Genomic DNA, 15,365 nt, shown 5'->3' on the forward strand with positions numbered 1-15,365 from the left:
TAGACAAGATTGTCGGGTTACATTTTGTATTATTACTTTTGTTCAAACGGCCTAGAGCCGCATGTACATATTTTAATTTTCATCAATAAAAACAGCAGGACGCCCATGAGACTTCCCTTTTCATCCCCTTTCCTATCTTTCTTTCCTTTCCCCTTCACCTCTTCTCTAACTTCTTTCTCCTTCTTCTCACCTCCAGGCAATACCAATGAGTAGTCCCTGGTCTTCATCCCCTTTACGCTACCAATAAGCTACCAATCGTCCAAACAGAACAAAAAAGAAAAGTCATCTGCAGGTCTGCGCTCTCCAAATCTGCAAGAAAAGAGTTGCTTTTGATGACGCAAAAACAAATCTATGAAAAAGAAACGGGAATTCGACGATGCAGGGTGCATTTTCTTCAGTGAATATACAATAGCAATTTTATCGTTTTTTTCACATGTACTATAGAAATTTGTAAAAGATACATGATGCAGTTATAATAAAATATCGATTTTGATTAATTCAAAGTATGTTAAAATATCAAAATTTATATTTTATAAAATACAAGGAAAGGTCATTGGAAGGTGGAAGCAGCACTTCCATCGCTTCCAATGACGGCACGCCACTGAAATCCATCGATAACTAAACGTAGTTATTTATGAGATTGGATACATCAGTGGTTGAAACAGAATTTGCTTGGAGTGTACTTAAAGTTTGAGCACTGCAATTCACATCTCTTGCCTTTTTGACTACGAGAGGCAGCGTCTACACAGAGGTTGACATCTCCGATCCACAATGCGACGTCACCTTCCATGTGTCCGTCGCATTGTCTCGTGGCATTGGAAATCACGAGTAACATATCTCTAGTTATGACAATTTTAACACACGTTTAACACATTAAACATTCATTTAACACACATTTAATAACCTTTTAACACATTTAATACACATTTAACACATTTAGAACACATTTAACACAGTAATTTTCATTGGCTAAATTTTCCTACTGGTTGAATTTAAACAAGTAGATAAAATTGTACAAACTTTAAATAAACACGGACATCTTTAGAAAACTTAACAATATGCATGATCAGTTTATAAGTTCACGTTTATTGTAATATTACAAACATAAAACATATAATACAGCATTAATCAATTATTCCATTCAGTATTAGAAAAAGCAGACCTACAACAAGTATAAGCATTCATCACCGATTTTATTTTTCAAGTTGCGCAAATATATACAGTTTAATAAGTAAAATATATTACATCTTTGAAATTTTTATTTTTAGCAGAATAACATGTCAATACTTTACGCTTCTAATTAAATGACGAATCTTGTTAAATACAAATGTATGGAATAAAGAGTATAGTAGGAAGATGCTGGAAAACATACGAGTAAAACTAGCAGATTACTTCCAAATGATAAATAATCACGTGTTAATTTTTATACATCGTACTTATTCCCACCAGATGAAAACTAATAAAGCCATAGACAATACATTAGGATATTCTTCGCTGTTGCCAAGAAAATCATGATTTTCAGGTGGATTGATTGATAAAAAATGAGGAAATCTTCTCGAAGTGAAATAGTTAACAAGAGGAAAAGCATCTCTAAAAGCTCGAATTAATGTATCGAAGATGTTTTCGCGCATTCTACTAAAAATATACACAAAACACTTTCTCTGTTCCATCTTGGGTTTGACAGATTTCACATTTTCAAATTTTACTCTGAAAGCCTCATACTCAGATATTCCGGATTTGAAGTATACGGAAATTGCATTTACTTTTTCCCCATAAAAAATAGTCAATCTATTAAAAAATGGACATATTTTGTTAGTAGTGAATGAATCAGTTTTCTTCTCAGAAATATGTGCTGCGAAATCTGTACATGCGATGACAAATTTTGTTTCTTCTATCTCTATATTTTTTTCCTTGCACAGCCTCTGCAAGACATTCCTTTTGAAAGATGAGACATAATCCAGCTTGCATCTACAGAGATCAATTAGTTTGATCGGATAATTTAGTATAGTGAAGCCCGGAATATTTGGAAAGATTATCAATCGCATTTCCGTAGTTCCTTTTGTCGACCGCAGTTTGGAAAAAAAAGAAAATCTGTCCATATCATCCATCTCTTCGTCAAATGAATCTGTAATTAAACATGTAGTAAAGTTTATTAAATCACTTTTAAATGTAATCAAAAGTTTATAAGTACTTACCATCTGAATCTGAATCGTAGAATTCCATGCGCAGAAGAGCAAAGTGATCACGTTCATCGTGCCCGTTCATACATTCCGACAGACATATAGGTTGATCCGTCGAAAAGAACCAATTGTACTGAAAGCGATTGTTAAATCCAGTGTATGGACGAAGTACCTCCGGTGCGAGTGATATTCTGTTTATTAAGTTAATAGGAATTTTCTGTTTAAAAAATAACAATAATCACAACAATCGCATAACCAGTAAGACAACGAAGTGTTTATGATAATAAATGCGAAATGAATTTTATCTTAGAGTTAATTAAATAAGCAAACGGGTTAAAATTTCGTCACTTATGAGAATAAATTCTGAAAATTGTAAAATTATTTTGAATGGATATTGTCAAAGTATAGAGTATATTTCGAAATTGAATCTGTATTAACTAATAAAAAGTTTTGTTTAATTCTTGTGTGAAACTTTATGGTCACGTGCCCATAAATTCTCAAAAGAAGTTAATTTTATGGAACAGATGTCTAATCTTGTTGTATCTTTTTGCCAAATGCCATTGCACTTAAAACACAGACTAGTGTTACTCTTTTTCTACATCAGTTTTTTTTAACTTTTGGTATTGTTTTTTAAACAATCAATTATAGTATAGGTGTAACTTTACAATATGTTATTAGTCAATATGCATTTACGAAGATGATATTTAAAAAAAATATAAATATCGTTATAAGAAGAATGAATAAAAGTGTTTCATTCACAATATTCTAGTTTAAAAGTTTGTTGTACTTTAATTCAGTAAATTAACCAACATTTGTGTTAATATTTGTAACTTACAGCTGCTGTACACGAACGTTATGTTGTCAGTTTTGGATAAACAAGCTAAACAGGAGAAAAATTGCCTCACCGCAGTCTTTCACTCAGTGATGTGATCGAGAAATTTGTAAAAAAATACGTACTCTTTTGACCGTCGTCACTTTCCTAGACATAATTTTGTCGATAACATCTCTCCATCGCTTACAGACTTTTCTGCATAGATCTAACTCTTCATCATCTAAATATTTAAATACGTGAGGCACTACTTTTTGCAATTTTCTCACTAAGGCTACGTCATGTTGGCTTATTTCACACATTTCCGTTCGATGAACAGACGCTACTTCCACTTTCTACAAATAAAAATAATTTTTTATCACTTGATGGTGTTTACATTAACTTCAATGAGTTATATATTGTAACTTAAATACTAAAAATTACAAATGTAATTTGTAAAATTTATATTGTTTTATGAATTATATTTCATAAATTCAATCTAAAACATGACACGTCATACACGTCATGTATGTACGCGTCATACATGCATGTTGATACCCGTCGCTATAAACGTAGCGACATAAAGTAACAGAAATAGTTGTATTACATTTTTTATACTGTCGGTATTTTGTTAATGAATAAAAACCAATGCAATGTGATTATATAATATTTAAAAAAATTAACATTTATAATTACAGTCAAAATTCTATTATTAATGGTAAGGCTTACTGTTAAAATTCTTTTGGGTAGGGTTTCGAAATATTAATTTTATTTATATTTACTATTTGTGGGGTCGCGGAGCTAAGAAGATTGAGAATCGCCGCTATAGATACTTCCGAAGCGTGCAGAAATCAGTTTTATACTGAGTTGACTGTGGGCAAAAGCAATACATTGGATTTTTCAGCTGATTCGCGAAAAATATAATTTAATTAAAAAGTGTTGAGATGAATGCTGAAAGTTTGAGAAACTACATTAAAAAAGAGTACTGCTCTAATTTATATACACTTTTTCAAGCAACAATAGTAGTCCCAGTGAGCTCTATCAGCTGTGAGCAAAGTTTTTCTGCTATGAGGCGGATAAAAACGTGGCTTAGAAGCGCAATGTTTTAAAAACGATTCTCTCGCATGTCACTGCTCAACATAGAGAATGACGCTATCAAGGAAAAAATTACAGCCGAAAAAATGTTGAGCCGATTTGCAAAAAGGAATAGAAAGCTGAAGCTAATTTAATTGGGTGTACTGTATCCACTGAAAATCTAGATCTAGATTAAAGACTGTGAACTATATTAGAAAATGTAAAAGAAAATAATTGATTGGTTAATTCTTGTTTAAGGCATTGCTACAGTTTGATATTAATGTTACGAGAACGTATGATTAAAGGAAGTTTCATATTATAAGTGTGTTACGTTATTGTCGATTCGTATGGAAATTCCATTTTAATGAACAATAATTTGAAATAATTCAATTTTGTGTCAAGCTGGTTTCTACTAGGCCCTCCATAACAAAACCCTGGCTACGCCACTGGTGTAATCATTTAGTATCGACCCGAATGTGTTCGAAGTGTCACATCTCACGAACTCGTTTAGTGAATTGTCTGTATCAAATGATTTTTACCACGTGTTATTCTGAACTTTCGTGTTTTTGTACGCACTTTTATAACTCGAGACTACACATCCTGTTCATATAACTATCACGTGTCTGTCATTACATTGCTAAAGTGCCTAGTATAGAGTTTTAAAATTATCAATATGACTACAAAGTGTCAGCCACGATATAGCAGTTTTTACAGATTTCAAAGTGAAATTTGTTTTTTTTTTTTTTTAAACTGTCTCATTAATTACTGTAAGCATTTTTATTTCAAATTATTATTTCTACTTTACTCCTATTTCGTGTCACAATAGAAAAAAAGCTACAAGAAACAACTGAGAGCAATTCGTTTTAATCAACTTAAATTGACATAAAAGAAAGGTCAGTTTAACAATTAACGGAAGGGTAACAAATACCTCGATTGAAATCTGTCTTATTAACAGATTTGCTAGAAATAATTTACTACATATTTGTCTACCTGAAAGATGCGCAATTAGATGTATGCAGACAAGTTTGTACACAATGAAGAGATATTGTCGACAAAATCTTGTATAACAAAGTATCAATGTTGAAAAAAGTTAATATGTTTTTATTATTTTCTTTATAACGTGGCATGTTTACATAATTTATTGTAATGGTAAAAAGTAACATTGAATGAAAACTAATTTTTTATTTTACCCTTCGTCGGTGACAGCGGGGCGCGCAGACCCAGCACGACCTTTAGTTAACATTTTTTAATATTAAATATTTCTTAAAAAATCTGAAAAATTTCATATTTCGCCATCTTTTTATCCTGATCAATATGCTTTTAAATCTTTTTGCATAGCAACACTCTTTTACGAAAACAAAAATTACTTCGGGTCTGATAGATCAATGCGAATTACGACGAGGATAAAAAAAATCCCAATCAATTCGTCGCTGTTGCTGATAGCGAGTGCCGCAGAAAATTCTTATCGCATTCAACTTGTCGTACGGTTTCTATTAAGTCCTATAATATCGTTATTTATGTGAGAAGCTGGCCGGGGATAGAGATTCTGAATTAGTCTCTCTACTTCTTAATCGGCTATCCAGTCGGGTAAACTGGCCCACAGAGTCGAAGAACGACTTCCTAAGATGTTGTTAGAAGAGCAGAAATTCGTAAGAACCCCTGCAAGTTTGTTTTTCCTGACACCAGCCTAGTTATAGCGTTAGGCGCGCCAATATTTGTTCGCGAAGGAATTTCGAGTGGGAGGGTCACGAGTAAGTGAAATGGACGTAGACTAAGACTTAAGACAACGATGAGATCATGTTAGAACAACAACAAGAATTTAATAAAAACAAAATTTAAATGAATTTCAAATAAACTAAATATTTCATCTAACTTAGTGAGCGTTAACAGTAAAATAATCCCTAGTATGGGAGTTAAGAGAGAGAGTTTACACAAAAATACTGATTATAATACCTCCATATTATCGGATTGAAAATCTTCTCTCCTTCGGGCGGAAGTTACTTGTATGAGGAACTATGGCACTCCGTTCAAAATAGAAGAGGATACTGGACGAGAAGCTGCTGTGCGCGGAGTTTGGCGCATATCCTATATTTATACTATTTTTCTCCTCCAGTATACATTAAGAATTAAGATCATTTGACTGAGTGTCATGATGAGTCTTTTTGGTTTAATCAGCTTTTTAGTCATGAGAGATAAAGATCGCTCTCGTGAACTGTCAACACAGGAAACATTTGTGCATTGTTTTCTTTGATGAGTAGCTTTGATAAAAATTTCGAATTATTATATTTAATTTTAAAAGATTTTCTCTTAATTTCTAGAATATTTTACTAATAACTTTTACTTTAATAATTATCAGGTAAGTCTACTTGGAAATTCTACTCTATGCATTACTTAGAATCGAGTAATTAATATTCTGACAGAAACAAAAGTAAAATATTTTCTTTCGTGTGTCAAATACAAAGCAAAAATTAGTTCGTCAAGACTCTGAAAAATATCCTCGAATATTGACAACTGTATACTATGAAAACTTCAATCTTTTTACAAACACTTTAAAGGAGCGGGTGTATGAACTCTTGCCAGTAGTTAGTTTCTTACTTACTGCAAAATATAAAGTATCAAGTGTAGTGTAATTCTGTAACATCGTGACTGTGCAGTTCTGTTTTTAATGTCCAAGTTAAAAACGAAATATTTTAATTAGAACAGATTTAAACAGAAAAAGCCCACAAAATATTTTAGATTGGTTCGTGTATCTGTGTGAAAATAAGACTCGATATAAATTAATAGTATTTATATTAAAAAAGTATTAAAAATTTAACAATATTGTTCTAATACATAACTTGTGTTTAAAATATTTTGAAAGCGTGGATAAATTTTATTTTAATTCTCGAACATACGGTTCCATGTTCAATAAACAGAACAATAATTCTTTTACGGAAAACCATTAATTTTTAAAATAATACATTCGTTGTATTTTGTTTTGTTTTTTTTAAATTTAAAGTTACATTATTTAATATAAGTATTTTTGTGAATTAGATATAAACATCAATGCTTTGGAACTATTAATTGTAGGACTTTTACAGAATGACATTTTGTATTTGAAAGTATGTACTGTACAGGTTAAATCTAATGATGTGTTCACCTTCGTATAATCGATCAGCGCTGCCGTAACTTATCGATTGCAATTGCAGGACATGCCACCTGTTATCAAAGATTTGACCGTTGAAAAGAACCATTGCGATTTGAAATGAACTGTTCCGATTCGTGACGAAATCGGGGTAAGGAAGATGTTCAAGAGGGGCATTTAAGCGATTAGTTTTACTCGATTTTGTCGAGTAAAAACTAATGGATGATCAAGTGATCATCCATTAGGTTTATACGATTTATCCCTGCTTATATAGCGTTTTTTTATTTTAAAGTTGTTACGGTAATAATTTAGGAAAAATTACGATTATATCTTTTATTTCAATCAGTTTTCTTCCTTTCAACGTCTTTCTATATTTATTTTGTTGTAATTTGATTCGTAAAAGCAAAGAAATAAACATCTCAACTTTCACTTAGCTCACGGACCGAGCCGCGGTTTCGTTTGTAATTGGAAAAACAAGTGTTTTCTTTCCCGATCAGTGTAGAGTTTATTATCTTTTAATATTGCAGGACACATCTTCATAATTTTCGCTAATCCACTAATAAATCCAATATCGCTCTCTGAACGCTCATTATCGACCATTTTGTCGTCTTTTTTCCCCTGTTAAGTCTCATCTCTCTGTAAATCATCTATCCCTGTAAAGCAGCTAAGTCACGCAAAATAGTCGAACTTTTCGAATAAATTTATAAATTTTACTACGAAAAAATTTACAAATAAATTCTATAAAAATATTTGTCTAATCAACGAAATATTCAAAGAAATATTTGTTCTCTGCATTTCTAAGATTTACAGGAAATTACTTTTTCTTATTATTTGATTCATATGTTTGTCGCACGCATGACGGATAAAGTTAAGCACTTATCTAACTATCTATCTGTTAAACCTTAAAGACAACATTACAATGAGTAAACGAAATAAAAACTTTGTCAATGAGTCGATTTGAAACTCAGAAAAAAGCATTTGTTAATAGAGCCATAAAACAATTAACGTCTATTGACTCTCGAGATAGGGGATAACGCCAAGTCTATTAAGCACTTATCACATCATTTTTTAGGAAAGTCGTAAAAGAACGAAGCTTTCTGTATCACATTTAACAATATAATGAAAGGAATAGCAGTCATATCTTTAATTAAAACAACGCGACTCGTCACCTATCGCGTTGTCCCAGGTAAAGCGGAGCAACCTATATATAAAAACTAATTCCTGTAAAGCAAACTGCGCAACTTGTAAAATTTTCGTTCATTCGTATATTTATTTAATAAAATTACAGAAAATGTTTTATGTTATATGAAGATAGAAATTTACGCCTTGGACATGTCGTAAATTGTCGAATTTTTGATAGTGTCTGCATTATTTCTTAAATCTCTTAATTTCTCCTATAGGAAACATTCCTGATTATTTAATCATTATAAATTTTGATACTTTCCTAATATTTCGAGCGTGAAATTGTTTTACTTGTGAACTTACGGTAATCACTATGAAAAAATTATGGTTATGTACCTCGTTCGTATCCTTTGTTTCATGAATATAATGATTAAATTCGATTTTATTATTTCATTTATGTAATGTAGAGACTGAAAACAAGTATATATATATATATGTGTGTGTGTGTGTGTGTGTGTAATGTTTGGGTGATGTTTGGATCAATGTGTTTAAAAAGCAGATAACATATACAGTAAAACTTCATTGCACAAATATTCCATTTAATTAGGCTATAGAGAAAAAGGGAAAACAGTCAAAGAAATAACAAAAATGTTTAAATTTAATACACGAACAGTTACTAATATCTGCAAACAGAATATTATTCAGGAATGATTTCACCGAAAAAGGGAAAAGGTCGTGGACGATTCACCGCCGAAGAAGAAAATCGACATTTAAAGCAACGTTGCGAAGATGTTTAATATTTTGTCCAGAAGCCGGCGTTGTCGATCACCATTTTCATCCTATTCGGCGTACTGTTTACCAGCTTCTGACAAAATCCTAAATCTTTCCCATTCCTCGCAAAGGGTTTCCCAGAGTTCGTCCGGCGTGGAAACATTAAACTGCTCACTTGCCATTTCCGCCCACAGATTTTCAATAGGTTTTAAATCGACTCCCCTTTCTGGCCCGTTTATAACGTCGATGTTACTTTGACGTTCCAGCCAGTTTCTGGTCAATTTGGCTGTGTGTATCGGGGAGCGATCATGGACGAACGGAATCTTTATTGATGGGTCCAATCCTTGGAGAGAGGGTAAAATGTTTCCTTCTAGAATGTTAACATATTGGGCTGCTGTCAGGTTTTCATTAATTCTTACCAGGGCTCCGAGACCGGATGACGACATCCATCCCCATACTCCTGCAAAACAAAAGAAAAAAATTACTTAAAAGCACGAAAACATGCATATAATTATAAATATCATCAACGCAATTTAGTTTTAATGCTTGTGTTATTGCATTGGTTATACGCTATACTTACTTCTAGCATATTTTATAATTGCTTTCATTTGAACAACTTATAAACAGGTTATATTAAACTATTGAAAACAATCTGGTAATTATTAAGATAATATATTTGTATTTTCGTAATATTGTAAGACAATTATCAATTAACTAAGAGAATTGTCACCGGAAAATTTTTAAAAACGCTTTTATTTTCGAAATTTTTCATTAAAAACTCATTTTCAACTTCCTTGCGCCATTTTTAGGCACTCATACCTTACAAAATGATAATAATTCAATAAAACTAAACATTAAATTATTTAATAATATTAATAACACCGACGAAAAAATAGCAAAAAGGCTACTTTTTGCAAAAACTTGATAAAAATTAAAATTCTCAGCATTTTGCACTGCAAATACTACTCTTGTTTTGCTCATTCCGGGGTTCTATGCTCGTAGGATACACTTTAAGACACGTTTAGAAAAAAGATAAACAAGCGTCAATGAGGGGCCCGAGCATCGGCATGGAATCGTGTTTGTCTTTTAGTAGTGTCATGTAATATAGGTGAAAACAACTATTTCATCACATAAACTTATCGATATACTCTAACAAATAAATTCTTTCAATAATATTTTGTTGAAAAGAAGGTCATTGGCTATCATAAACAACACATCAGATGCTAGAATAATTAAAACTTATATCTAAATTAATCATAATTTAACAAAAATTATTCATCTAAGTGAAACTGCTGATGTCGACAGTGTGGATCATTGCACACCGACTAGAAACCTATTGACCATGATGCGTAAGAGTAGGATCGCTTCAAAACTCTGCCGCGATTTCTTGACACGGGTACGTAAATTTATCATCGAATATCGGTTTAATATATATTCAAAGTAAGAATTATCAGTAAAAAAAGCAAACTTATAAAACCGTACTTACTGAGAATCGCCCGCTTCTTTTCTTTGGGCATACATATTTGATATTGTGCCTTTCACCTCGAAACCGATGCACCCAAACAGCTCCACTTTCGTCACTGGAAAAACTTTTTTTGTCCGAAAACCTGACACTCCCATTCTTTGGTCCAATGAATATGTTGGTAGGCAAAGCCTAAAAGGTCGATCAAATTTCTATTCGATAATATTTGTTACTGGGCAGCCCTTCTCCCCGGTAAATTGAATTCTCTTAGTCTAATAACATAATAAAATATTCTTAAATAAATTTATAATATGTTATCCACCTCAAATGAGTAGTGACTTGCCCCTGTACGTGATGCTTTTTCAAACAATAGAGTCTTTTATCTAACTGCATTCGATTGGAACTTTTTAAATGGAAATATAGTGACTTTCGGTTTACATGAAAAGTTAATATATAGTTTTTTGGGTATGCTGTTCCTAACGTTTTTACTTGTCGGCTTTCTTATATATACAAACTCAAAAACCGAAATCGCTCATCGAGCAAAAAAAAAAGACCACAACGCGTCGTGTTCGTTTTAAAACTGTCACGAAGCGAAATTTGTGTATACAAAATAACAACAATAAAGAATAACATATATATAACAGTAAAAATAAACGAAATATAAGATATATATATATATAAGTTAAAAATAAATAAATAATCTGATCTGTTTATATGTTGCAGGGATATGATAAAAGTGAAAATTTGATCAAATCCCTAAGGGGGATCATCAATTCACTGAAGATGTTAAAACAAATATTCGATATTAAATTTCCCTAATTAAATTTCATATTAAAATTTATTAAATATGAAAGTTTATATACACTTTAGACAATTCGATTTACAAATTGAATTGTTGAAGTAATTATAATTCTGGTTCGGACTACAATGACAGTCGAACACCGGTTTAAATACAGTCTGAATGTTTGTATAATATAAGTTGCCTTGTCCATTTATAGACAATTAACAGAGTCTTTGAGCTGGTGAAGACATTGCTTTATGTTTTGGTTGTCACTTTGCAGATCATCAGACTTTAATCTAATCGAAGTAAGTTGTACAATCAGTGCAGAAATGTCTGTCCTTTCAATTGAAAACGAAGAAACCCAATCAGGGATGAAACGTCAAGTGCAATAAATTAAGTCGTAGCCGGGTGAAACGTCATTTCCGGGTGACAAAGTCGTATTCGGGTGGCAGAGTCATATCCGGTGAAAAGTGGAACGTGGGTGGAAGTGATCTCGGAAGAGAGAAGATTCACTTTATGCAGCAGAAGAAGAGCCTTTTCCACCAAGGTTTCTTCTGCTCGACGGATGTTTCCACGATTACTTTGGACTCTCCTCGACACTCCACCGTCCATTCTGCAACTTCCGGGTATCGCAGTCCCAGGTAGTCGACCACAGTCGAGGCGCTATCATCGGGAGTAATGACGACCACCCGTTTGACGCACTCTCCGCTCTCCTCGACATCTTTCGGGAGCACCCGGATCACCGGAAACGGAACGGAAGACGACGAAGAGCCTTCCTCCTCCTCCTCACCATCTGCCGAGGTGCGCCACTTCTTTAATTGCTTGAAATTTTCCATTCTACAAAAGAAAGAAACGACTATTATGAAAATACAACTCGTATTCGTTTTGTTAATTTAATTTTATGTAAATTGTAAGACTTCTAATAATGAAAAAAATAATTTTAAAAATATCGTCTTTATTATAACGAAAAGTCACAAATGAATATTATAATAAAGTCTCTGTTAAATATAGTAATTTTAACTTTCAAACGATTTTTAATGTTCGCTATAGAAATCAGTTTCTACAAATTGTACAGTTCTGTCCATTGCCTAACACAAAACATTTGTGAAAACTTAGACGAATAATTTCGAATTATTCTGTTTGATTAAAGTTCACACTATAACAGTGCAAATATCATATGGGATATGATGCGTATATAAACTATAGCGCGCTAATACCAATGTAATGTATTTATTAATTTACATTTCATTGGATTTGGGCTTAACGAAAAGTGAAAATGAGTGGAAAGACCCCGTCCGTCGTCTTTGTCAAGACCGATCAATCGTTATGGAAATAGAAATTCGTCGGAAAATCATTGGCACCAATTCAGATATTCGGCTTAACAATGTTCAAAAAATACGTAAAATTAGAAACATCGTAGTCTGTACTTACCGATAAAATCGACGCAAACGAAACAAAACTGAGAAAAACACTCGAAACGAGAAAATTTTGACCACACGAACTAAAAATCCAACCGTTCGCATTAACAATCAACTACCGCTCGCAACAATAAAACTCTGACAATTTGTTAGTACACAGAGTTTTATTGTTGCGTTGCCACGAAATTTAATATTAAGAGTTTGGCCAAATTGCGTGATTTTCCCTGCATATACTCGTACATTGATGTTAACGTTAATATGTACGCAAAAACCTAATATTCTCGTATAAAGATGAATAGAAATTTCGATCTTATCATGTCCCTTACAACCGGAAAAACAATAGACTTCAAGGATAGAAACCCCAATTTTGTCCACCTTTGTAATTTAGTTAAGCAGCTGGAGGGCGCTTTAAAGTTTAGAGTATAGCGGTGTGAATTTCATATGAGATATAATTGTCAATTTTTAATGAACTTTTTCCCTTATCGATCCTGTCGATGTAATATCGAACGCTTTAAGAAAATTTGGTTTAAAGTGGAATGTGACGGGAAGAAGGACAAAAAACGATATGCGAGGCGCGAATTGGGTACGAATATGCATAAGTGATGCTGTGCAGGCGACTTGTCTCGGGCAGCGGCCATACCACGCTGAAAATACCGGTTCTCGTCCGATCACCGAAGTCGAGGAGCGTCGGGCCCGCTCAGTACTTGGGACGGAGACGACCTGGGAATACCGGCTGCTGCTGTCACTATTCTTTTTCTTTCATTCTTCGACCTATCTCTTTTTCTTTCGTCTAATAAAATTTATCACTTGGTGCAGTAATTTTTCTTTAATACATTATGTCAAGCAAACATTTCTGTAACCTTTAGCTTCCTGTACATTGTTTCAAAACTTCTCGGTAAGTATCAATTAAAAAATGTTGTTTTACACGTAATAAACGCGTTTATTACGTGTAAAAGAATATACTTCGGCTATCATCGAAATCAAGCAATAGCCTAATATATATGAGGGAATAGTGATTGAGATAAAAATAGAGAGAACCAGAATTGACAACAGTCTTGAAACCGTCTTGATAGGACAATAATCTTCTTCGTAACGTCTTTTGTCCTTTCATCGTAACGTCATTCGTTCTTTCTTCCTCTCGCGCTGTCGTCTTTTCCACTTTTCCCCTTTGTCGTTCTTGTCTCTTCCGCAACCCTCGTAAATCATAACGGTTCAGGAATGTTACTCGTCTAAACCCCACATATATTTTTCTTTTCATTTACTAAAACTACACAAGTCATTAAATGTGAAATAATAATGTGGGTTTAGAATTAAATAGAATTTGTATATAGTTGCTGGATACTAAGCATATAGGAGGGAGAGCGACAATAATACTGCCATGGAGAAAATTTTGGTTTGCAGTAAATTTCAGGCCGCAATCTTTTAATAAACTCTTTTTTATTTACAATGTTTAAATGGTATCTGTAAGTTACACAAAATTATATCTTCTGTAAAGGATAGTAGCCTAAACTTAATTTAAAATCGGGCATAACTTTACAGCGCTTATGGAAACCGTTTAATTTACAAACGTTTACGATTTACTTTATAAGGTTTTGCTAAGCTACGAACTTCCGAAATCCCTATAGTTTGTAGTTTCAAACCCGAGGCAGCTACGACCAACAATTCCGAGGGCGCTGGGCGTCACGACGGCCACTCACAATATGCTGTTAGTGTAATCGCTATAAAAGAGTTTAATTTGCATAAATTAGAGCTTCTCTTATTCTGAACAACAACATTCGTACGGCTTAATTTTATTTTAAGAAGCGAAAAAAGCAAGGGATAGGACCCCGCCAAGTTTGATTTCTCCACCCGCAAGTTTCGCCAGCACCTCACTGATAACGAGAAAGGCTTAAGTTTAAAATATGACTTCTCTAGAGCCAGCGGTGTTCTTTCTCTAGGACCATCTGCACCGCCAAATGAATAAGAAAGAGAAAAGTTACAGCTTTTATGAAGATCTTTGCACTTTTCAACTGGTTATATTTCGGCAATCTCTTTACAGAAAAACCCGAAATTTTGCAGGCTACCTAAGAAAACAAGTATCTTTCGAACGAGATATTCACATTTACTACAGACGTTTAATAGAGGGAGAGATCGGCAATTTTGATTCGTGTATCAGCGAATTTCCCACTTGGCGCTGTGTGACTGCGATACTGCAGAACGGCCTTTTTGCTTCGGGAATTTACTAATTCGGCATTGTAAAAGCGGGAGAGCAGTTTTGTTGGTGAATTCCCGATATTTTACAATTCATTGCAAAACTATGGTACTCATTTTAATTACTTTATTTCTATATTTCTATATTAAAAATAGTCACGTTATTGTAAACCTAAACGATGACAGGGGTGGAAATAAATATCGATAAAAGTAGAAACGTTTTAATGAATCTAAAAGGGTGCAATTTTAATATTTATTTTAATAAATTGCCAATCTTTAAAATTAAATTTCATATTAAAATTTATTAAATATGAAAGTTTATATACACTTCAGACAATAGGGGAAAAAGTGATTCCGTGACATAGGTGTCGCGCATATCGATTCGGTTGTAAACAAGCCGTTCCGTTCAAAGGATAGCCTACTTTATAACAATGG

At 33.1% G+C, this 15,365-nt stretch overlaps 1 protein-coding gene and 1 pseudogene across 1 annotated transcript; one reads left to right on the plus strand and one right to left on the minus strand.

Annotated features, from left to right (window-relative positions):
- Positions 1–9,147: 9,147 nt before the first annotated feature.
- On the minus strand, positions 9,148–9,687 carry LOC136969243 (uncharacterized). The gene is made up of 2 exons (XM_067263333.1): positions 9,660–9,687; positions 9,148–9,539 (listed from the first exon to the last, which is right to left on the minus strand). Exons 1-2 carry the CDS (start codon positions 9,685–9,687, stop codon positions 9,148–9,150), a joined length of 420 nt encoding a protein of 139 aa, XP_067119434.1.
- Positions 9,688–13,366: 3,679 nt separating this feature from the next.
- Positions 13,367–13,485, plus strand: LOC136969247 (5S ribosomal RNA; annotated as a pseudogene).
- The last annotated feature ends 1,880 nt before the right edge of the window (positions 13,486–15,365 follow it).

Source organism: Centruroides vittatus, unplaced genomic scaffold (assembly GCF_030686945.1).
Source record: "Centruroides vittatus isolate TY-2023 unplaced genomic scaffold, ASM3068694v2 contig_1772, whole genome shotgun sequence".
Taxonomy (NCBI): Eukaryota; Metazoa; Arthropoda; class Arachnida; order Scorpiones; family Buthidae; genus Centruroides; species Centruroides vittatus.

Coding starts and splice junctions, on each gene's coding strand:
- LOC136969243 (XM_067263333.1), bottom strand. CDS start 9,687: ATGAAAGCAATTATAAAATATGCTAGAA. Junction 9,540..9,659: donor AATTATAAAATATGCTAGAA/GTAAGTATAGCG, acceptor TTTGTTTTGCAG/GAGTATGGGGATGGATGTCG.